The sequence below is a fragment of the Diadema antillarum genome, unplaced genomic scaffold (assembly GCF_040938485.1).
Source record: "Diadema antillarum isolate AM-2024a unplaced genomic scaffold, OU_Dant_1.0 seq00000100_RagTag, whole genome shotgun sequence".
Classification (NCBI taxonomy): Eukaryota; Metazoa; Echinodermata; class Echinoidea; order Diadematoida; family Diadematidae; genus Diadema; species Diadema antillarum.
Window position 1 is genome coordinate 25,016 of NW_027271188.1, and position 23,271 is coordinate 48,286.

General features: G+C 39.4%; 1 protein-coding gene across 3 annotated transcripts in view; it reads right to left on the reverse strand.

Annotated features, from left to right (window-relative positions):
* Positions 1-23,271, reverse strand: part of LOC139726812 (protein numb-like) — an 80,973-nt gene that overhangs the window by 22,799 nt on the left and 34,903 nt on the right. For all 3 annotated transcript variants that reach the window (XM_071637805.1, XM_071637804.1, XM_071637803.1), the window contains exons 2-3: positions 11,768-12,056; positions 1,617-1,691 (exon numbers count right to left, since the gene is read on the reverse strand). In XM_071637805.1, the coding sequence (XP_071493906.1) occupies positions 1,617-1,691; positions 11,768-11,896 (204 nt within the window). In that variant the 5' untranslated portion in view covers positions 11,897-12,056. The remainder of the gene's footprint in view (positions 1-1,616; positions 1,692-11,767; positions 12,057-23,271) is intronic.

The window sequence follows — 23,271 nt, forward strand, 5'->3', positions numbered from 1 at the left end:
ACATGAACCTCTATTTTGGGGTCTGTTACTGAGTGTAACAATGAAAAGGTTGCAGTATACAAATTACTACATGTGGTACTACAATGGGCTACATCAGTACATGGTATTGTGTATGTATACTGTATGTACATGTATAAAGCATTGAGTCTCCCGTATCCGGCCAAATCCCTTATCCGGATGAGCCCCGGTCCCGACTTGTCCGGATACGAGAGGTTCAACTGTATTTATATACATCTGGTATTTGAAAACACAATGTAGTGAGTCATCTTAGCGACAAGTTTACAAGGAAGTCAAAGGCAGCTCCTGTTGGTACTCTACAAACAGTATCTGATACATGAGTACCTCAAGACTATACACATGAGCCAAATTACACTTAGAGGGCTCAAAACTTATTACAGGGAGTGGATTTCTCTGTGAAGTGTTCACTGTGTAGCAATGTAAAAACTAATTGATCTTACAAGTCAAAAACCCCAGTCAAGTAACACTGTGCCATCCTTTTGCACTAATAGATGCATCATTTATCTAAAAGCCACATCATTTTTCTCTGAGGCTGCATTCATGTTATTTTGCCTAATAAGCAGCGCCGTCGAACCGTACTCCTGGCAGTCGCTCACAAGCAGCTAGACTCTAGACAACAAACTACTTTGCTAGTCATTTCACAACATCAGCTGGCATCTACAGTCATATTTATGGCGTCCTTTACTATATCATAAATGGTGATAGGTTCCTAGCGCACCATACAATTATTGTACAGATCTGCAGACAGACATTAGTTGCATTTCCTCTTACATACATGTGTCCTGTGGCTGGTACCAGTGAATACATCTTGCTCACAACATCACACTTTGAAATAAAAATCAGTGTGAACCACTCAACCGAAAGGAATGTTCAAAATTGTTTTTCATACCCTTAACTTGTAAATTTGCTCTCAAATGTCCCCCTTTGTAAAGAAAATGAAAATGAAACAAAGAATCTCTTGGGTCCTGTGTCATCATATGTTGCCTGTACAAGGCACATCTGCACATATGGAATTCTGCCCAATGAATTTATTGAAATTTTTCACTGAAATTCTATCAAAGTTGTCTTGGTATGATATATACAAGACAAAAAGGTGAAACATAAGCGCTTGCCTGATTGCCTGGGGCAAGTGAAAATCAAAGTTGGGCAAGCGATATTTTATGTTTTTTGTTTTTGTTTTTTTGCAAGTGAAATTCCTGTTCGGGCAAGAGTTTTGCAATAATTAGAAAATCTGCTTGCCCAGCTGGGCAATTGGTTAAAAAAAATATGAACTGTGAATCACCTACTAAAAAGCACAACAAGAGAACACAGCTGCTTACTATATAGAGTATTTGTTCATAAGTTTAATGCCCACACTTTGTAGGGTCACCATTATCAACTCAACAAACACTTGTGGTCTGTAAAAGACTCAAAGCCAATTAAGCTAATACACTAATGGTCCTGCTTGACAAAAAAACATGCACATTTGGCAGTTAATAAAAATAACCATATGAGAGTGTGCCACAACCAGTTTTCTGTACAAACATAGGTAGAGGCGCTGGACGTAACGAGAGCGAAAGTAAAACTGTGGGAAAGCCATGACGCCATTGAACACTTACCATTCTCAGCTGTTTGGCTGCCTCCTCACATATCTGCATCCCTCTAGACTCGGATACCTCTATACTTCCAAGGTACTGCCAATGAGAATGGAGTGATATAATTATACATGTTGAAAAATCATTCAATTGTCATATAGGGGTTGGGGTGGGGGGGGGGGGGGGGGGGAGGGGGCAAAAGTGACCATTGCCCCCACACCTTGACCCTACACATCAGTAAATTATTGTTTTTAGAGACTTCTCATAAAGGTATGACAGTGAGATCTGGTGCCAATAATGGTATCACAGATTTCCATTCATAATGAAAGTCACTGCAGTCAATAAAATGTAGCATAATAAAACAGGTTTCCAAGTATTACAATGCCCACATGATAATGTGGTATACAATACCCTGTGGTACCCACTAAAAATTTGTATTTTTGTTTAATCATTCATTTTCAATTTTTGTGCAGTACAAAAGGGTAAGCAAAAATTGGGTGACAGCAATTTGTTAATGCTTCATGCATGAAAAGTGTATTAGTAATCTTAACACATTAAATTAATGCTACATGTAATACATCAAATAAATCTGTAATTAAATTTGCTTTTCTTTTCTCTCTCTCTCACTGTTTATGGTGCTAAACAACATAACATTTACATGTATGCCCCGCCACTATGGTGGCCTGTAATAGTAATTTTTGGCAAAAATTATCTTTAAAAAAAATATTATTGTATTATGTTAAGCATGTCTTAACGGGGATGAACTGGAATTAGGATTGTTATTACTGACAGCTAAATTTTGGCTGGATGAGAGCAGTGTGTATACTATATCAACCAAAAAATGAAATGGCACTAAACAATGCTGTACCCCTAAGTATGAGTTACCCCTGGTTACAGCATGTCAAATCATATGCTGCATGAGGCACAGGAAACAGCTGATCCTTCTCCCCTCCCCCATCCTCCCTATTTCCCTTAATATTTCATTTACTATTCTTTCACTGACTGTGGCAAAGTACACTATACGGTAAATCATCTGCCAAGTTTCATCTGCAATCCTCTCAACACTGTCGCTATGGAAAACATAACGTGGCAATAAGCTGGAAAAAGGGGTGGGGTGGGGTGGGGGTGCAACACACATTCATCCATTCTCGTCTACATGTTTTTAATTGAAAAATGAAAGTGCATGAAAACCACATGGGGCTGATTGAGACAGTAAGTGCTCTACAGATAGATAGATGATAGTAGTCAAGGCGCTAATTCCTGTACGGGCCTTAATTAAGGAGTTCGTTCAACCCACCCCGCAGAAAAGGTTTGACCATACAGAGTGGTAGATGGGACCTCCAGGAACACCCCCAGGTAGTATGTGAGTCGAAATTGTGGTATCAATAAAATTTTACAGGCCATTTTAGTTGCGACAAAACCTTATTGTTCGAAAAAGAGTCTGCGCACGCCAAGACTACTACACGCACCACTAGCACTGCTACAGGCGCCAGTGCCAGTGGTGCGTGTAGTAGTCTTAGCGCACGCAGACTTTTTCCTCGGCAAACAAGGGTTTTTGCCAGCAAACTCACAAGCCGAGTGAGGTTGCATACCCAGTGATTGTGACCCCAGACCGTTCGGGCGTCGCAATCCCTTGGTATGCGCAATAAAGTGGGCTTCTACACATGCGCAAGCTGCAACTCGGAGAGATGAAAACGAAATAAAAACGACTAGAAACTAGACTGGGGTCGGTTACGGCTGGCACAAAAAGCACAAAATCGGGTAAAGGGTTTAGGAGCGGCAAATGAAGATATGGTAGGGGGCACAATGTGCCCCCCCCCCCTTGGGCTTTATAGGGTTAAACTACCCACCTCAACACTACAAAGTTAACCTGGATAAAACGGATAGGACCCCTAAGATTTTCCCTCATTCTCTCCTTAATAGCATTAATTCATTACTGCACGTTTTAATACAAATTTACATGTCATGACTTTTCATTTTATTTTTTTTTTATTTTTAACCCTAGCTTACCAATGAAAAAGTACGCTTTTAATTCCATTGATGGATAATGCAGTGTACGTGTATATTCCTTCTTTAGAAAGGAATTTATCTGCATTCTTGAATAAATTTCCTTTAAGAACAAGAACAATCAATTGCTTTCTTCTGCTCTTTTCCAAGGTTGTTTTGAATAACCATTTCTCTGTAAATATATACTCTAAAAAGCTAATATCAGAATATCGTCGGCTTTGCTCTCTGTATTAACATAGATTTTGAAGGGAATTTTGTGTCCATACATTGCTGGAAACAACATTTGCCTGTAATTTGAAGTCAAATATGTGTTAAAAGTACGGTAAATGGTACAATTATGCAGAATGACATGCTTATTGAGCTTTTTGAAAATAATATATGGGCATTAGTTCTTAAGTATTGACAGCTGAATCCTGATTGGATATTACTGGTTGCCATGGCAACAGGAAAAAAACTTTTTTGAACAATAATCAATAGAAATGTTTGTTTTTAATTCACCTATCTACAAAAAAAAAAAAAACTGAACAAAAAATACCAAAGTTTGCAGCAGTTGGAGGCATTTTTTGGATTATCAATCACCTGTATACATCTGGTTACCATGGTAACCATGCACAATATTTTAACTTACAATGTATCCCATTGTTTTGCTGACATCTCTAGCAACATATGGTTTTACGGTGTTTTGAGGAATTATTCATGAAATAACTGCAAAAAACTGTGATTATGTTGAAATTTTCAGTGCCAGCCGTAACCGACCCCAGTCTAGTTTCTAGTCGTTTTTATTTCGTTTTCATCTCTCCGAGTTGCAGCTTGCGCATGTGTAGAAGCCCACTTTATTGTGCTAAGCCGAGCGAAGGCGCATACCAAGTGATTGCGACGCCCGAACGATTTGGGGTCACAATCACTGGGTATGCAACCTCACTCGGCTTGCTGCAACTCGGAAAAAATATACACGAAATAAAAACGGCTAGAAACTAAACTACACTGACCTCAGCTAGTGAGTTTGCTGGCAAAAACCCTTGTTTGCCGAGGAAAAAGTCTGCGTGCGCTAAGACTACTACGAGCACCACTGGCACTGGCGCCTGTAGCAGTGCTAGTGGTGCGTGTAGTAGTCTTGGCGTGCGCAGACTCTTTTTCGAACAATAAGGTCTTGTCGCAACTAAAATGGCCTGTAAAATTTTATTGATAACAATTTCGAATCACATACTACCTAGGGGTGTTCCAGAGAGTCCAACCGACCACCCTATGCAGTCAAACCTTTTCTGCGGGGTGGGTTGAACGAAGTCATTTTTTCTGGGTCCCTGCGCCTGGACTATAGATAGAAAGATAGATAGATAGATAGATAGATAGATAGATAGATAGATAGATAGATAGATAGATAGATAGATGATAGATAGAAAGATAAATAGATAGATAGATAGATAGATAGATAGATAGATAGACAGCCAGATAGATAGATAGATAGATAGATAGATAGACAGATAGATAAATAGAGGGGGGAGGGGAGGTTGTTTCCATCAAAGGCACTATCCCACTGATTTGAATAGGATGCCCTTGGCTCAGTTTAAGGGTCAGCCTTGGCAGTTTGATCATGACCTTTGTTGGAATGCTCCCTGCAAGTCCTCCCAATCTCCCATGCTGTAGTCTTGCATCCAGAACAACTTTACTTTTTTTTTGGGGGGGGGGGGGGATCTCCCTCAAAGTTTATGCAAACTCTTGCATAATCCTGATGCCTGCACATGACACATATTATTTTATGACACAATCTTTAAAACTAGCATAGGTTTGTAACTTTTTTTTTACACTTTGGGAAAAAAGCCTATTTCTGAATGTATAGATAGGCCTACTCATGACAGATAACAGAGCATACTATAAATCGTAGCATTCAAAATCCCATAAGTATGGATTTGAAGATTGCACGACAGCAAAACAAAAGGCCCATTTACACTTGCTAGGAAAAATCGCGACATTTGGGTGTAAGTTGCTAAGCAACTACACCCAAACGCCCTCGAAACATCGCCAGAAAAATCGCCAGCCGGAGTGCGATTTTTTGAAACATCGCGAAGTTTTAGGCGAAGTTAGCGAGTGTAAACCCAAGCTGCAGAAATATCGCGATTTTTCATCACGTGACTCTCGGTATCGGATTGCACCGGGAGTTTATGCGTGCTCCCGATCCCTCTTTGGAACGTGTAGAGACCAACGGTATAGACAGCTGTGTACAGCCACAGGTCTAAACGGCCGATCCTCGGTCGGCTCGTGGTCTCTCACCTCCCCCTCCCTGATGAAACTAGTACACTGCACGAGAAAACTACTACTGGTAGCAAACCTGAAGTTCTCCAACCACGTAACATCACCCCATGACAACTTAACAAAATAATGTTCTCCCAGAAATGCGTTGATTCAGATTGTGGGAGTGCCCGTACTGCTCTCGATAATACGTTGTTTGTGGAATACAGGACTCAGGAGTACGTCACAAGTGTAAGTTCTTGCTGTCGCCTGATAAAATACCAGTCCTAACTTCCAAGTCTTACTTCCCACTTTCATCATATCGGCAAAATTTCATGATCCTCCTGAATGCTGCTGTAGATGAAGTTTTACCCTCCTACTACATATGTGATCTAATGTAGCGAGCTATATAGTTTTACCGTAAGTAAACAGTCTCGAGAAGCACAAATTTATGTGTGCATTGTACTGATAAAAAGCCCTGGCTCAACGTTCCAACCAGCCAGCTGTGATCAAAATATACTGCACTGCAGTGAAAACGAATGGAATAGCGCGCACTTCCATTCAGCTACCGTGTTGAAATCAGGTAAATTACGCATGCGCACTACCGACCAAAAAATCGCGATGTTTCGTGAAGCTCAAACTTCGCATGCTTTTGCGCAAGTGTAAACGGTGGAACCAAAATATCGCGATTTTAAAAATCGCGATGTTAGTAAGTGTAAATGCGGCTAAAGGTTTACTTTTTTTATAGGACTATGCTCTCTTTGTAAAACAAGCCTATTAATTCAAATTTAAATAAGTGGGATAAATTGTACAATCCAAAACTGTTTGTCAAACTCAAAGGGTTTTTTCTTTAAACAAAACTAACAAAGTATCTATAAAGTTATCATGGCAATTTTTCAACATTAAAAGTTAGTCTAGCCTGTAAGTTAATGCTTTATGTTTCATAATATCCACTGTATGTAGTTTGTGTATAGACTGGTGAGATACAACTTTTCTTTACTCGAATTTCAAAGACTTTTGTGTGTGTGTGTGTGTGTGTGTGTGTGTGTGTGTGTGTGTGTGTATTTTCATATCATTCGCTACTCTACATGTCGTCAAGTCTATTCACTTTCATAATATGAGACAATCAACCCATCCACCTATTCTGATTGGAAAATAATGATGCTGTGTTGTATCCATTCCATATTTGTGTGACAATCTGTCATACAATTCAAATTGCAGACAAGTTTCCTAACATATGAGAAGACGCACATAATCATGAATATATTTTATGGCACTGAAAAACAGACATTCTGTTAGTGTTCTGGTAGCAGGACTGAGCAGGATATAGACACACAACAGGAGCTCTCACATCCATATCAAACCTATATAGATGCAGATTTTTCATCTACACTACGGCCATGAACGAAAGTACATCATTACATCTCCCCCGTGATTCAACAACTACAAAATGGATACATTATAGTAGGAAATCATTCATTTGGAAATTTCCTTGTAATCTATGTGCATGGCAATGTGCTGGGATATTTCCTGCCTGTCATTTTATACAGTTCATGCATGGCATGTTTGGTGCCTCATGCAATCTGAAGTAGGATGATCGGCAGGGAATCCCGTCTCACTTTGCGTGGGTGTTGACAGTCAAAACATCCCACTGTAATCACCAAGGGAGTCTAACCAAGAGGAGAAGGAAACAAGAATTGATTTGACAAACATCCCATCCCTCTCAATGATTTCCTGTATGACCCTGAACATGCCACAACCTCGGGGCAAAGGATGATGTGGGCATCACAGAAGAAAATCTCCTTGGTATATACTGTAAAAGCTGTTATTTACGCGAGGGTGTAATTTTTACGAATTTCGCAGATCACTGTTGGGCCGCCAATTTAACAACGCACAAAAATATCGCCAAAGAACTATTGATCAAATTCGGACAGCCATTAGTGCACTTGCGATAGCTAAGGGGTCAAATTGTGAGAGCAACATCTCATGAATATGTTTGTGACCTGTGTATCTAGAACACTTTCACAGTAGTGTTAAGCACAGATGTAAACACACACACACAAACACACACAAATACGTTGGAAAGAAGAGCATTTGTCGGCAGAGATATCCAAAAAGTCCGGGAGACATACGAAATGGGATTCTGTGTGGACCGAAATTGAAATAAAGTCGGCTGGGGACACTATGATAGAGAGAAAAAACCTCCTATTTTGGCACTTAACCTACCATACGAACATCATATAGGCCTAAATATTACTTCAAGTAAAATGTTTTGTCTCATTCAAAAAACACAATTTTCAACCTAATTGTTCCATCAACCTGCTTCTTTGTATCTATTTTTTTAATGTGTTCGATAATGCCTACACAGCGTAAACAATTCTTCATGCTGCAACAAATGTCCTATTTTCTAAAAATTCTACCTGTTGTTTACGGTGCTGTAGATGGCAATATATAAAACACATCTTTAAAAGATGTTTAAAGTGGGAATGTGTGGGCATCCACATTGCTGGAAAGTTGGCATGTGATTGATACATATCGATTTCCTTTGTAATGCTCGCTCAGTGATCTCAATGGTTGTGTACGGAATCTCCACTCAACGTCTGAGTAAAACTTCAATGTGAGGAAAATGAAACAGACTAAGTACTAACTACTTCACTGAAATCAGGCATAGGGTGAAATAATGCCTCAGGCGACACTTTCGTGGCGGAGGCATAAGAAGTCAAATAATTTGAAGCTTAAAATTCTTGAACACAAGGTTGAAAGCTGCCAAATCTTAGTCTACTTTACTTAACTCAAGTTTTCACATCACTACCTTGCTGAAAATCTAGGTAAACTTTCTTTTATCAACTTTCCATTTTCCCAAGGATACAATTTTACTTTATCATTATGTAATCAGGAACTCAGCACTTCTAGCAGGATTGCCAAAAAAAAGCTTAAAGCTGTATCAGGTGGGTCTGATCGCTTGAGAAAATGTATACCTTGGTTTTAATTTCACATAATGTCCCCCCCCCCCCCCCCCCTCTTCACTATCATGTTGCATAGCACCTCTATGGAAAAAGACGAAGAAGGAAAGATAACAGCATTCCATTGAGCAAACTACACTCCATTGACCTGCCAAGAATATGAATTGTGATATGTGGGGAACAAGGGCTGCTTTTAATAGTGGGTGAGAAACGTCAAGATTTACTCACAAATCTGCTTTGTTGGGTGCAAGTCATGGATAGGAATAAGCAAACATTACATGCATGCTATCTAGCAAAATGAAGGTGATTGAACAGTATGTGTGTGTGTGTGTGTGTGTGTGCATGTGGAACGTCTATAAAATGGTGGTGGATGATGCTGATCCGATGACTGTACTAAAAGAACTCTTTGTTAAAATGAAGATTTGAAGGAGCCCCCCCCCCCCCCCCCCCCCCCCCCCCCCCAGTCATTATACCACGTTTGCTGATACATCTGTAGGCTGTTTCATCATGAAGCAGGGGTCTATGTTTTGGAGTGCCGCCCACACTACCCACTTCATACTCAGTGCATATATAAAAAGTATACCCATTGGGCTAAATACCAGACGTATGTGCAGCACTGAAAAATTCTTTTATTCATAGTTACGAATTCTGAAATGACTCATACAACTGTGCATAAGTATGATGATCATGAATGTGTTTCAATTTAATTTTCAGAGTAGGGGTTTGTAACATCCAGGAAAATCAAGACTTTTTATGATAACATATAGTTTCTGTAAAACAAGTTTGTTTTTTTCTCTCTCTTATGCTTATAAATATACATATGACCCAGTCTTAAACTTGGCACAACTTTCAAACTTTGAATAGTATCAGTTCTATTTGCGGGCAAAATATGTAAACAAAAAAGTAATGGCATGATCTGTTAGTAAGTCTAGTTATCCAAAAATGTAAGAAAAATAAGAGGTAGCACGGTGCAGCTTCATTGCACCATCGTTTGATGCTGCTACACCAAAGACTAAAAGTTAAAGACAAGTGTGCTACTTTGTCTGTCAAGTTTTGGGCAAAGTAAATACACACTTAGCAAACTAGACAAGACTCAGTGGAGTAAAGGGAGACAAAAGTCTGTTAGACTTCCTCTGTAAGATGCATGTATTGATGATGTCCTCTCTATAGCTATAAATTTTTGAGTAGCACAGGGTTCGACACAAACTTTTTTCTCTAGTGGCCCGTTCGAGCCACTGAACTCTTTAAATTTGTAATTTTGGTGGCCCAAAATACGAATGTGAAAAGAAAAGCGGTTCATTTTGGATCTTCGGTGCCCCATCAAGCCACCAAAACATAACCTTTATGAAAATGTGCTGGCCCCACTTCACTTTTCAGTGGCCCTGGGCCTATGGGCCACCACTAATGTCTAGCCCTGGTAGTCATTGCAAAATCTATATCAAAGGATCATTGGTATTTATGATGCATAAACTACAGTAATAGGTAAGGCAGAACAGGTGGACCACATTATCAACCTGTACTGTGTTTTGTTTGCTGATAGGCACATACACACGCTGGAGTGCTTTCGTCACTGATAGACACAGTTATCTGTAAACTAATTGTCAATTAATACAGATTACTTGATCCCCCTAATCCCCCTTGTGTTACCAAGGTCTTCCAGTTGGACTGAGGGACACTGCTGCATCTTAGTGGGCATGCTAAATTTGCAACTAGCATGAGCTCGAACGGATTACTGTACATGCTGATGAAAAAGCTTATCAAGTTCTGCTATGTACTTCTACAGGGTAATAAGGAAGAGATAGAAAAGAGATAGAGATCTATATGACTGTAACATTCACCACATGAGTGTAAATCATGTTCAAGTTTTAGTTCAGCCAAACTCTCATTTAGACAAGACCTTTCATGGTCACGTTTCCAAAGTCTAAATGAATTTGTGAACATTGGAACAAAATCGGGCAGAGAATAAGGTTTTGGCTTTTATAAAATAGAATTGATGAAAAGGTGTGGACAACCTTCATTTCAATTTGAACATACAATATAAAATATCGCTTTTAATAATCTTCCTCTAACTCTTTTCATGGTCCAACTTCGTTATAATCATGTTAAGAAAAATACATTCTGCATGGTACATACATCTTGATTCAAGACAAGGAACTTACCTCAATGACAAGAAATATGAAAAAACAAGATATCTCATGATTCAAACATATGGCCAGTTGTTTATAACTTGCTGCAAATTTGACAAATATCCTCTGATTATTTCTAGCTTTTAAAAGGACAAGTTCACCTTCATAGACATGTGGGTTGAGTGAGTGCAGCAATATTAGTAGAACACATCAGTGAGAGTTTGAGGAAAATTGGACAATCCGTTCAAAAGTTATGAAGATTTGAAATTTCTGCTCAAGCACGGCTGGATGAAAAGACTACTATAGCTTGTGATGTCACATGTGTACAACGATATAAAGAAAGAATAAAGAAAATTCAACATATTTCCATTTTTCTCGCATAACAAAAGAACACTGGAGTTCTCTCTTTCAGAAGGCAGGGGGAATAACATTACCCCTAACATACATCAGTAACAAGTCGAAGAAGTGTGCACTTTTTTCAAAAAGTGAAGTTTTCTGAAATTCTCTTTTTATTTTCCTTACATCGTTGTACGCATGTGACATCATACACCGTAGTAGTCTTCTCATCCAGCAGTGACTGCGCAGACACTTTAAAAATTCATAACTTTTGAACGGATTGTGCGATTTTCCTCAAACTTTCACTAAAGTGTTCTACTAATATTGCTGCATTTTCTCAATCCTTATGTATATGAAGTTGGACTTGTCCTTTAAAAGCTTTCACTCCCTTAATTACATGCCTGGTTTTGTTCAAAATTAATCTGCACTGGATTCATTTATAGTAACTTGACACAAGAGGTTTGGTTTCCTTGTAATTTAAGAAGTCTACGTTTGGACAGCTTTATAAGATGCTAACCTTCACTGTGAAATTGCATGTTCCTGCCCTGACCAGCTTCTCATCCTGTTGCCACTGGTGGGGCTTGCTGGCCGGCGGGACGTACGACGTGTCCGCCTTGCTGCGGAAGCTGCGCCGTAAGCGCTTCATACTCAGCGAGCGGCGCAGCCGACTTTTCCGTTGCGGTGACTGGGTTGGGGCTGATGGGGCGGGTGAGGCCGGTGTTGTGGTGCCGCTGGGACCCGCCTGAGGTTCGCTGTCGCTGTGCCGGCGGTTGCGCTTACTGCTGGAACCCCCAAAGAAGAATTTTCTGTGGGTGAGACGGGAAGGGAAGATAATAATAATTTCTTTTCATTATTTAGAATGACTGAAGCAAAGAGTGTGGTTTAAGGAGTTAAATGATTGATACATACTATTTTGACAATAAATTATGTACGAATTCATATCAACAACCTTATCCCCCTCAAAACCAATAAAAATGTCATACCATTTGAACACCACTTGGTATGCAAACTCCATAAAGATAAATTGAAATTAATTGTGCTGTTAATAAAAAGACCATACATTTATATGAAAGTTCAACCAAACGTCATTATATTTTATATTAGTCTATCTACTCTTCTTCCATGCAAATGACACCTTAAAGGCAGCCGATCGCCATCCCTAATGGTACGTAAAACTCCGAACGACCGAAGTTTGTGCATGCAATTGCGCAATGCTATCACTGAGACAAGTGTGTGTGTGTGTGTGTGCGTGTGTGTGTACGCATCATACACAAACATTGTCATCGCGAGCTGCGGTGATTGGAGGAGAGAGGCCAGAAGACGCTGCGGCGTGTGTGTGTGTGTGTGTGTGTGTGCGTGTGTGTGTACGCATCATACACAAATATTGTCACCGCGAGCTGCGGTGATTGGAGGAGAGAGGCCAGAAGACGCGTGGCTCTTTCGGCCTCTCTTCATGTGCATGCGCACTGAGAGTGTGCGTCCATTCGGAAGCTCTCGTGGCTCGCTGGGACAGCCATTTTGGGTTAGGAGATAAGCACAGGGAGCTCTCTTGTAGCCTACCGTATTTTCGCTGACCCATTGAGCCAGCGCTATTCTCATTCGGGGGTCACTACATTTGATACAGAATGGGGGAGGCAGCGTGTTGTGTTCGTCTCCGTGCCGCACAAACCACTCGCCACGACTGAGTGTCTTTAACATTTCTAAACAAAAATTCTTGTCTTCATGTACGTCTTTGTGTTCTACATAAGTTGGCACCTGAACAGTATGTAAAAATTAGTTGACCTGAGAAAAAAATCTGAAAGTCACAAATAAGATGGTTCGCTTCATATCAATGTTTTGGGAGTTATTATCAATGTTTTTGGAGTTATTATCAATACTCTCTTGGCTAGTCATACATTGAATGGAAGTAAGTATAAAGAAAAGAGAGAGAGAGAAAAAAAAAGAAAACCTTTCTTCAAGAGTTTCTGAAGCATGCAGAAGACATTGAGATCAACTGTGACAAGAAAACAAGCTTGCTCTAAGATTGTAAACATATGACGTGGGGGTGTGTTCTGTTTACTTTCTCTCCTATGCCTGCACAGAGCAATAACATTCCTGCCTACACACTACATGTACATAGGCTGAACATGCACCCCCTCAGTGTTTGAGAGGTACATATGGCATGATAAGCCAAGAAAACCACACAACCTGTCTGGGCGGCACAACACTTTTGCTATGTGGCAACATCTCCTTTAATGAAAGGAACATTACTCATCACTATTCTAAAGTTTGTAATCATATGAAATATGATTATATACATGTATAAACAAAAAGTCTGACACTGTACACCACTGCCCCCAAACCCTACTGGTAAACAGACAAAAACCATCGTGAGAAACAAGATATCAAATGGTTGTGAAAGAGAAAGCAATAGCATGTTAGATAAAGTAAGTTATCAGGCTCAAGAGGATTTTCAGTGGATGTAAAAAGAAATGACAAATATATATGGTATGACATCTTTCTTGACAAAAGCTCTGAAGCTAAATGATTACACCCAGCTTGCAGATCACTTGGAGTGCATTTGCTACTCCTACACAAGTATGTGACACATTATACAGTATGCACACAAACATACTCCCCCCCCCCCACACACACACACACATTGCCATACAAACACACACACTATTCTTATTTCCCTTTTATCTATTTCTCTATGAGAGGGCAACTGTAGCATACTGTACAAGAGAATTTAAAGGATGCTGAAAAAGCGGCCCACAATATCAATACAGCCAGCATCTGGTGCAATATGGTCAGGATGGATTAAAGGCAATGTTTAGTATTTGCAGATAAAACAAAACCTAGCTTTAGTGCTTCAAAATAGTCTTAAAATGTGAGTTAGGGATAAAAACAACCAATGTAAAAATGTTAATCAACTGGTATAATCAATGTTAAATATTTTTTTTATATACACAAAATGTGAACAATAGTTTAACATAATAAGATTTTTTCTAGAATAAACCATCTACAGTTACTGTTTATTGAGAAAAAAAATAGTGATATCTCTCCATATTTCAGGCTTTAAATTGCAACATTTTTCTTATGGTGGGAGTTTTTGTGATACAACTGACCTACACATATGCATCAGATGTGATGGCTCGAACATTTTTAAAATCACTGCTCCCAATGGTAGACAAGACCTTTAATGCTACAAGAGGACAAATGGCAGGAAATGCCACAGCGGGCAACACACCCTCCTCGTACTGACGGGACGGCACAGAAACGGTAGGCGGTTCTGAATTTCTAATAGAGCATGAATCCGACTGCAATTTGCAAAGCACATATAATCTCATCTGATTGGGGAAGCAATTTGCGCCACCACACTACTTGCGTCCAAAAACCGCGGCTGTGCCCCAGCGTCCCGTGGAGGTTGGTCAATTATTCAAATCCTATCTGCTCTCAAGACTGAGGTTTTGGCGAAATTGTCTCATGTTCCGATGGGGAACGTCCGAAATGACTCAGTTAACATCATGGAAAATCGCTCAAGACTTGAGGCCCATATAGATTTGCAGGAAAGTTTAGAAAAATACTAAAAACAGAAGAAAATACAAGGACTGACGGCAAAAGAAAGAAAAAATGAAATAAAGAGATGAGGCACATTCAATGGGAAACACAGTTTCAGTTCATCACAGGAGATTACAAGGACCCAATAATGTCATTTCTCTATCACATGATAATCAATTTGCCCTCATAAAACACAGTTCCAGCTCATCACAAGATAAAGGGCCTAAGTAATAATGTAATTTCTTATCACATGATAATTAATTTACCCTCATAACTTATCCACCCATCTGCATTATACAGTACTTTTTTACATAACTGCAAAGGGTCTACACAACCCATACCTTGCAAATGGTTCTTGTTCATAACTTTATGAGAGTGAATGGTCCTCACATGTTCTGGTTAATGATTAATTTCGTTGCCATCTTGCTTAGTGACATGATGATAGACACATGAGATGTATAGTTAACCACTTGAAACAAACTGCCGCTTATTACTCCTTTAAATCCATTTGGACTTAGAGCCAACATTACATAGGGCCCACCTTAAAAGTAATTCACAACAACATATCACCAAATCAAGGTTCAGAGTTCAACAAACACTTCCTGGTACTTGCATGTACAAGTACACACCCATCCATGCATGGCTACATTGGTAAATAAAATCAAAAGACAGTGAATGAATGTGCTACTGTATACACCACATATGTCACACTGTTTTTATTTTTGGATAATTTCATGAGTGGGGTGCAATCTGCAAATTTAACGACAAGCAAAAATATGAACTCTGATCCTAATACAAATGTGACGTGAACACATTTCTCCATTCATTACTGCACTACTCTGACGTTGGCAAATTTAACCTCGTGTGAAATTGTTGGAAAGTCCCAGTTTGCGTGGAATTAGACTTGCCACAATGAACAAAATACAGTGTGTACAGTAATCTATTGCCCTTTCATGGGTATGTATGTGAGGCAATAAGTGATGCATGGATCAGGGCCCCGTCGAAGTTTATGTTACATGGAGGGTGTGACAAAAGAAGAACTAAAGGCTGCTGCAGTTTTAGGAAATCTCTTTAAAGGTTTCTTGACTTTGAGGCTGTCTTTTCTGGCTATCTCAAAAAAAAAAGAAAAGTCGGACATGGCAGATGGACAAAATTGAACAGAGACGAGGGTCCACAGTCTAAACAACTGATTGTACGATAATATGCATTGTCAGGTACATATAATTTTGGCTTCAACAGTACAGCGTGCTTCTTGTATGCAATCTCTAGAATATCGGTATGCAGTACCTGCAATTACATTCATTGTTGCACATAAACTGTAAGAGAAATCTGTTTGTCTATTGTCTCGACTGAATGTTGATTTTCTTATCACCTCCACCTGATATCCTGCCTGATGTAGAAAAGAGAAGAAAATAGAGAGGAAGAGGTAGGTCAAAGCTGCTGGGCTTTGGGGATTTTCTTAGTATCCTTTTCTTCTGTATTTCTCCCACTCTTCCTGAGTCCCACACCTGCACTTCTGAGATTGAGAGCCTCTGCCAAAACTGTATACCATCAGGGTGCTACATAGCTTTTTTTTTTTTTTTTTTTTACCACTTGCCCAGTTGGGAAAGCAGATATTTAAATTGTTGCAGAATACTTGCCCGAACGTGAATCTTACTTGCCCAAATAGAAAGTACAAAAATATCAGAAAATGAAATAAAGAAAATCACTTGTCGGGTTGGACCTACTACTCATCGACCGCCTAATGTTTATTTGCTTGATAAGAATATTTAACACTGAAATTCACGGAAAAAACTTGACCTACGTGATTGAGAAAATCCAGCTCTATCAAATGCCGTAGTTCCCTTTTCGATTCAAAGTTTCAGTGCAAAAATATCGCCGACGAACTTGCGCGGCCTCGTTTCAGCTCCCCGCGGTAAATCGCGTTATTAGGATCGACCGCTGTTTTTGCATTGACAATGCACGCAAACCGAGTTGTATTGAACACCGTGTTGTACGAAGCTTTTTAGAAGCCTTTTAGAAACTTCCATAGACATTACATTGTGCTGTCATTACGATTCGGTGAAAATATTCATTCGAAATTTTGTCCTTGATTAAAACCATTAATGAACAGTGAATTATCGCGTTTTCCCACACTATCCTCATCTACATTCAAAGCCAATCCATTTTTTATGTGCTTTGCGCGCAGACGGTTTAAAAGACGGTGGTCGATATGTAGTAGGGCTACCATACATCATATAAGCCAAGGGCTTGACACATTGGAGAAACAAACTCAGTTTGATTGAGTGTTGGTATTGCTTGCAAAATGTTAGATACACCTTTGTAGTTGCTGAAATGAAATTTCAGTGTTTCGTATTGATCACTAAACAGTCATTATTCTTGGGCTTTTGTTTGGCTGGCTTCCTGGGTTTGAAAGGGCAAGCATTTTTCTCATTGTTCCAAAACACTTGCCCGACTTTGATTTTCACTTGTCCTGGGCAATCGGGCAAGTGCTTATGTAGCACCCTGACCATAATGCTGAATGGCAGAGCATGGAAAAGTTGATTTAAAATGGTCCATGTGTGAACGGGGTCTTAGAAAGCAGCTGCCCCAGCCACTATGCCACTCATGTGTTTGAGGTTCACAAGCAAACTTTGAAATAGCTCTTAAATACCAGTAATGTATCTCATTACCCGCTTTTATGTGTAGAGACGATTGAGAACATGCATCGAATGTTCATATTTGAGAACAAAGTTCACACATTACTGAAAACCTATTGGCATTAATACACTGACAGTCAGCTTGGGCTACAACAAAGATCCTAAATATATTTCCACTCTAGAGAGTGCAGAGTGATCTAAAGTACCGTACATAAAATGTTTTGTCCTTACAACTTCAGTCTTTATAAGGGCAGTTCTCATTGGAAAATATTGTGACATCGAAACTTGCTATGTCTAACCTTTCACTCACACTCTCAATATAAACAAAACCACAGATTCTTGATATCATAGTGCACACCTGATTTGAATGATGACTAGGCCTATTTGTTTTCTTTTTGATCATGATCAATTATCATTAATGCACTTTTTCAGAAAGTTTTGAACACTATTTGCTGGCTGGTCTGTGATGCAAGTCCTAATGAATTGGTTATAACCTTTCTTTTTTTCCATTTACTATGATTATGTCATCACAAGCAGTGCGCCATGCGTTCCATTAATGTTGGATGTGTTCTCATTAGTCAGCAGAATTTTCTGGCGACGGTACATTAGCTGCAATTTGACAGCGTCATGATAATAATAACGGCCTCCCCCCACTTTACCAACGCGATGTTTCAATGTGTGGGACTAAGCGCCACACAGCCTACGATGCCTCTTTCATGGCACATTGGCGAGCAGGCCCAGCTGCTTTTACATTTGTATATTCAGCTCCTGCAGTGACAGCACATCCTCGCTGCCAAGGTCACTCTCCCTTTCTTCCATCTTGTTTTCTTTCTTTCTTTCTTTTTTTCTGTTCTGAATACACACTTGTGAATGTCATCTGTGGCAAACTTGATCGGGAATATCGTTATCACAGGTACAAAGATAGTGCTGTGTTGGGAGCAGATGTGGAAAACATTCAATATGCTCGTTAAAGGCAGCACACACTCATGAGGAAACTACCAGACAGCATATCAAAGAAGCTCTTCTACCTGAAAGACATACAAGTTGTATTTAGAGACTGCATGTGTAGACAAGTACCACACAAATCATCACAGACAAAAATGATGTTAACTTTTTTTTTCTTTGACACCAAATATGATAACAATATCAACACATACAGTACTCCTATAGTGGTACCAAATCCGCAAAAACCCTCTTAGTTTTTCACCCATTTCAATTATCAAGAAATAGTCTTGCTCTACTTCAGAGTGCAAATTATCATCATTATGGAAGATTTACTGTAATCAACCATTAGGAAAACACCTTACTGCTGATTTTTGTGAAATTTTGTGATGAATGAAAAGAGCCAGTGCTCTGCTTAGGAAGTCCACATGTACAGTAAATGAAGAAAAAAAAATCTAGAATGCATCTAAAATGCAAGTCAACCATTACTGATAAATCAAATATTGGCATAGATTCAACAGTATGTAAAATCTGGACTACAATACCTATTTTGCTACATACGTAGCAACAAAATATTGCTTTTTGTTTCTGAACTAACTTAATCGAAATATTGCTTTGCGTAGCAATGACCCTTTCACAGGAGATACAAAAAGTTATGACGTAAAACTGAACATTGAGTAAGAGTTCACAAATCATTCAGTTGACAGGATGGTAAATTTTGAAATTGGCTGCCTCTCGTTTCACTCAAGAGCCATTTATGTACAACGGCAGGAAGTATGCATAGATTTCACATCATCCAAAATAGTCTCGTCAAGTTAAACTTCAAGCAGCATAAAGTAATCTATGTACGAACACAAAACACAGTAAAAAAAAAAGAACAATCATGAAATGAACAAACATTGCAATCTGCAGACTTGAATGTTGATGAAGATGCTTATCTACAGAGTTCCCTACTTCTCATTTCCTTCAAGAACTTCTTTACAAATGTGTTTGCAAACCCTTGTGGTGAAAGATTTTCTTTTTAATGATGATGTTCCTTATTTGAATTTCATTCAATATCACCATCATTTTCACAATGAAATGAATATAAACAAAACTAAGCAAAACTTTGCAGAAATTTGCTAATTGTAGATGTCATACTGACGAAGGGGATACCTGTAGACATTCTCTTGCAGTAAAAGTATGTATTCATATTCATCCATTAGTGTTTTTCTCTTTGTGCAATTTTCAAACACCATAAATTCAAGGACAGCTTTGGAATACCATCAGCATTTCTATTTTTACAAATTCTGGTTATTTCTTCCCTTCATAATCAAATGAGAGGAAACACTATATCACATGGATACATGCACAGGCAGGATTTAGACAAAACAAAAAAGAATAGGCCTGCATAGTAAGGTTGTATATTTCAACAACTGAATACTCCAAAGTTTGAAGAAGAAAAAAAGAGGAAATGGTATTGATTACGGTGTACTTGGCAAACTTTCAATACCCATGGGAGGTGCGACAGTAAACTCTAACAACATGATTGTAGCTTATGGATTTTACAATGTATATACACATCATGATCAATCACAGGTTAATTTGTGCTGAGCAATATTAAGAATCAAGTTTAGTTGGTTTCCTTTGATACATGCACTTGTAATCCAAAGTTTGAAGAAGAAAAAAAGAGGAAATGGTATCGATTACGGTGTACTTGGCAAACTTTCAATACCCATGGGAGGTGCGACAGTAAACTCTAACAACATGATTGTAGCTTATGGATTTTATATACACATCATGATCAATCACAGGTTAATTTGTGCTGAGCAAAATTAAGAATCAAGTTTAGTTGGTTTCCTTTGATACATGCACTTGTAATTTTGTCATGACCAGTCCTAGCCAGGGATGCCACCCATGTAAAGGGCATTGAAGTATTCTGAGTGCACAGCATGTAGTATTTCAATATGGGAAAACAGTGCTTTCCATGAAACTTGTAACTTTTGGCAAAAAAACAGTTCAAAATACTGCAAACAACAACAAAAGACACTAGTAATTGGCATCTCTGCACTGCCATTGTTTCTTCTTGGCCAGTCTTTGCCAAATAGATTAAGAATTTTCATAAACAAACACTAACAGTTTTCAACGACAATGAAGACAAGTACCTTGAAATTACCACAAAGAGCACATGTAGGCCTATCATTTATCAATCATCAAGTATGACAGCAATTTGAAGAGATATCTCCTTGGTGTAATGGACACCAAAGTATACAAAAGTTGAAAACCCCAAGGTTTCAATGGGTTGTCTCTCACTGACTGACTGACCGCATGAGAACCGATTCTCATTGTTCTTTCATGGTAAAGGTCTTGGAATAGATACAGGCCTACTATGAAAAATGAGAAAGAATGAAATGGTATGGTCAGGAGAGGATTTTGTGTTTGCTATATGTCAGACAGACCACTCATCAATATATTAGACTATTTTCACCTAAAAAATTGATATCAACAATCTTCAACTGATTTAATATACATTTCACCAATTGAAGACTAGTCCCAAGTATGCTTGGGCACATAAATTGTCTATGGGAAATGTGTGTTATAGCAAAATCAGCTCATCCTTAACGGGTAATGTAGAGCAATATACTGCTTGCCCCAGCAGACACCAAGTCGGAACCAACGCACATGCATGTATACACAATTTGTACGTGATGATATACCGGTAGCCAGCTGGTCTATGCCTACTATATCTGTGTGTGTGCAGCTGATGCTTTCAAAGCACTATCTGTAACATCCTGCTGCTCAAAATTTTATAAGTCACTGTAAGTAAGTATGTGACTTAAAAGTGATCATAAATATTCATAGAACCTTTCTATGAGTAGCGCTTTTAACATAATTACTATTAAGCCTGCAGCCAAAGAAATGAGGTCCACGATAGGTATTTTATGGAAATATATGGATATGACACATTATTTTGGCATTCTGACATTGAACTTCATTCATTACCATGTCCAATTGCAAAAGTTATGTACTGAAAGCAGTTCCATGGAATGTACGATTTGATGTTTGCTCGTCAACACTGCGACAATTTGTATTGTTTACCAAAATGGTAAACCTCTCTTAATTTTTTTTTTTAAATTCATAGCCTCATTTCACTGCTCACACTGTTCTTCAAATGCTATTAAAGGTAAGAGAAAAGCATTATAGTTTTACGAGTCAGACAAATGAGTTTTAACAAATGATTTTTCCGTACATGCATGTGCTGCATGGTTAAAACCCACATGGGCTCAACAGGACACTGTGCTGTACAGATACCTTGTGAAAACAATGGTCACCTTCTAGCATGAATGAAGCCAAGACCCAAACAGCCTAGACAGTAGGATGCCTTCCTGTCTTCGTGTGTAATCCCAGGGTTAATCCATCCACAATTGGCAGGCACAATGAGCTTCTCTGACTCCACAAGAGAAGCAGGGTTACTGTATCACCAGGACAGTCACTCCTCTCATTACAACATCCACAAAAGGAGACAACAATCACCAGGACAAGGTCTGCTTATTCACTGGCTGATGGGTTATTTCAGGGGGTCCTTCAAGATTTACAGCTCCGCTTCTATATCGTCACCCCGAGATGGCTAGCGTTCTGAAAACGCACCGCATGAGTCACGAGAAATGACCCTGTTATCAAGGAGGGGAGGATGCTATGGAGGATAATGGGCAGGCCTGTGAATTAATCCGATTTGAATCCTGAGATTGTTGTATCCATCCCACAGGCAAGTGCGATCACTGGACATGTGTGTTTCTCGGCTTGCTCATGATAAACGAGCGTGTCTGCCTGTGGCTGGCTGGCTGGTTTCACAGGGCCGAAGGTGCTATATCCACCGAGCTAGCTCGCTACAACAAGCTACTGGCCACTGCCACCAGCATCCGCTACCAACACAGACCAGCGGCAGTCCTGCATCTACCCTACACACCGCGTTTGTCGCTAACACACATCCTGTCTCTGTATAAATGAGCTCGGGTTCTTTTATTTTCCTCTCTCTCTCTCTCTCTTTTTTTCCTATTTTCCCTCCACATATGTCAGTAACGTTGTTGAGCAGTCCAGGCTGGTTCCACGGCACCAACTGCCTGTGTGTAATGATAATGCGAAAAACAGCACTGCCCTTGCATTCAAACACACACTTACACACACACACACACACACACACACACCGCACGTGTATACATACACACGCACTCACACACAGACACGGCTCTGGCAGAGGCATTTATTCAATGGAACGCTCAATAAATGGGGGAGTGAGCGAGGGAGCACGCCAGGCAGGGAAGGGAAGGACAGCGGGCAAAGGAGATGACACCATTGTGTGGAGGGTCTCACACATTTGCATTTACATGAATTGGCAATGGAGAAAATAAAGCTGGACAATGAGACAATAGCATATTGATTCATTTATTCTGCCAACAGAGAGGGGGGGGGGGTGGGGGGGGAGAAAGCAAGAAAGAAAGAGCATCAGGTGCAAGTCGATTCATGGACAGACGAGAGGATGCAATAGAAAAAAATAATCTGTCCTTCAAGAGTCTCGTGGTTTTGCTTGTTTTTGTTTATGTGTGTATAATATATAGGCATATGTTCATGAGTTTTTGAGCTCCCTGTTGCTATTATTCATATTCATGAAGGCCTTATAGGCCTAGGTATGTATATATATTATGTATTATCATTATGTACATTATCTCAATTGATGAATCCTGGATTCTAATTAGACCAAGGTGCAGTAAATAGTTTACGCTATACTGCCCAGCAGTCAGCTACTGGTTTTTCGATATACAACTTGTACATACAGTGTACATGCGAGTAAGTAAGCCTATCTACGTATATTTGCAGACTGTTGCTCATTGTGAACTGTGCGTATATCTATATTTGTGCACTC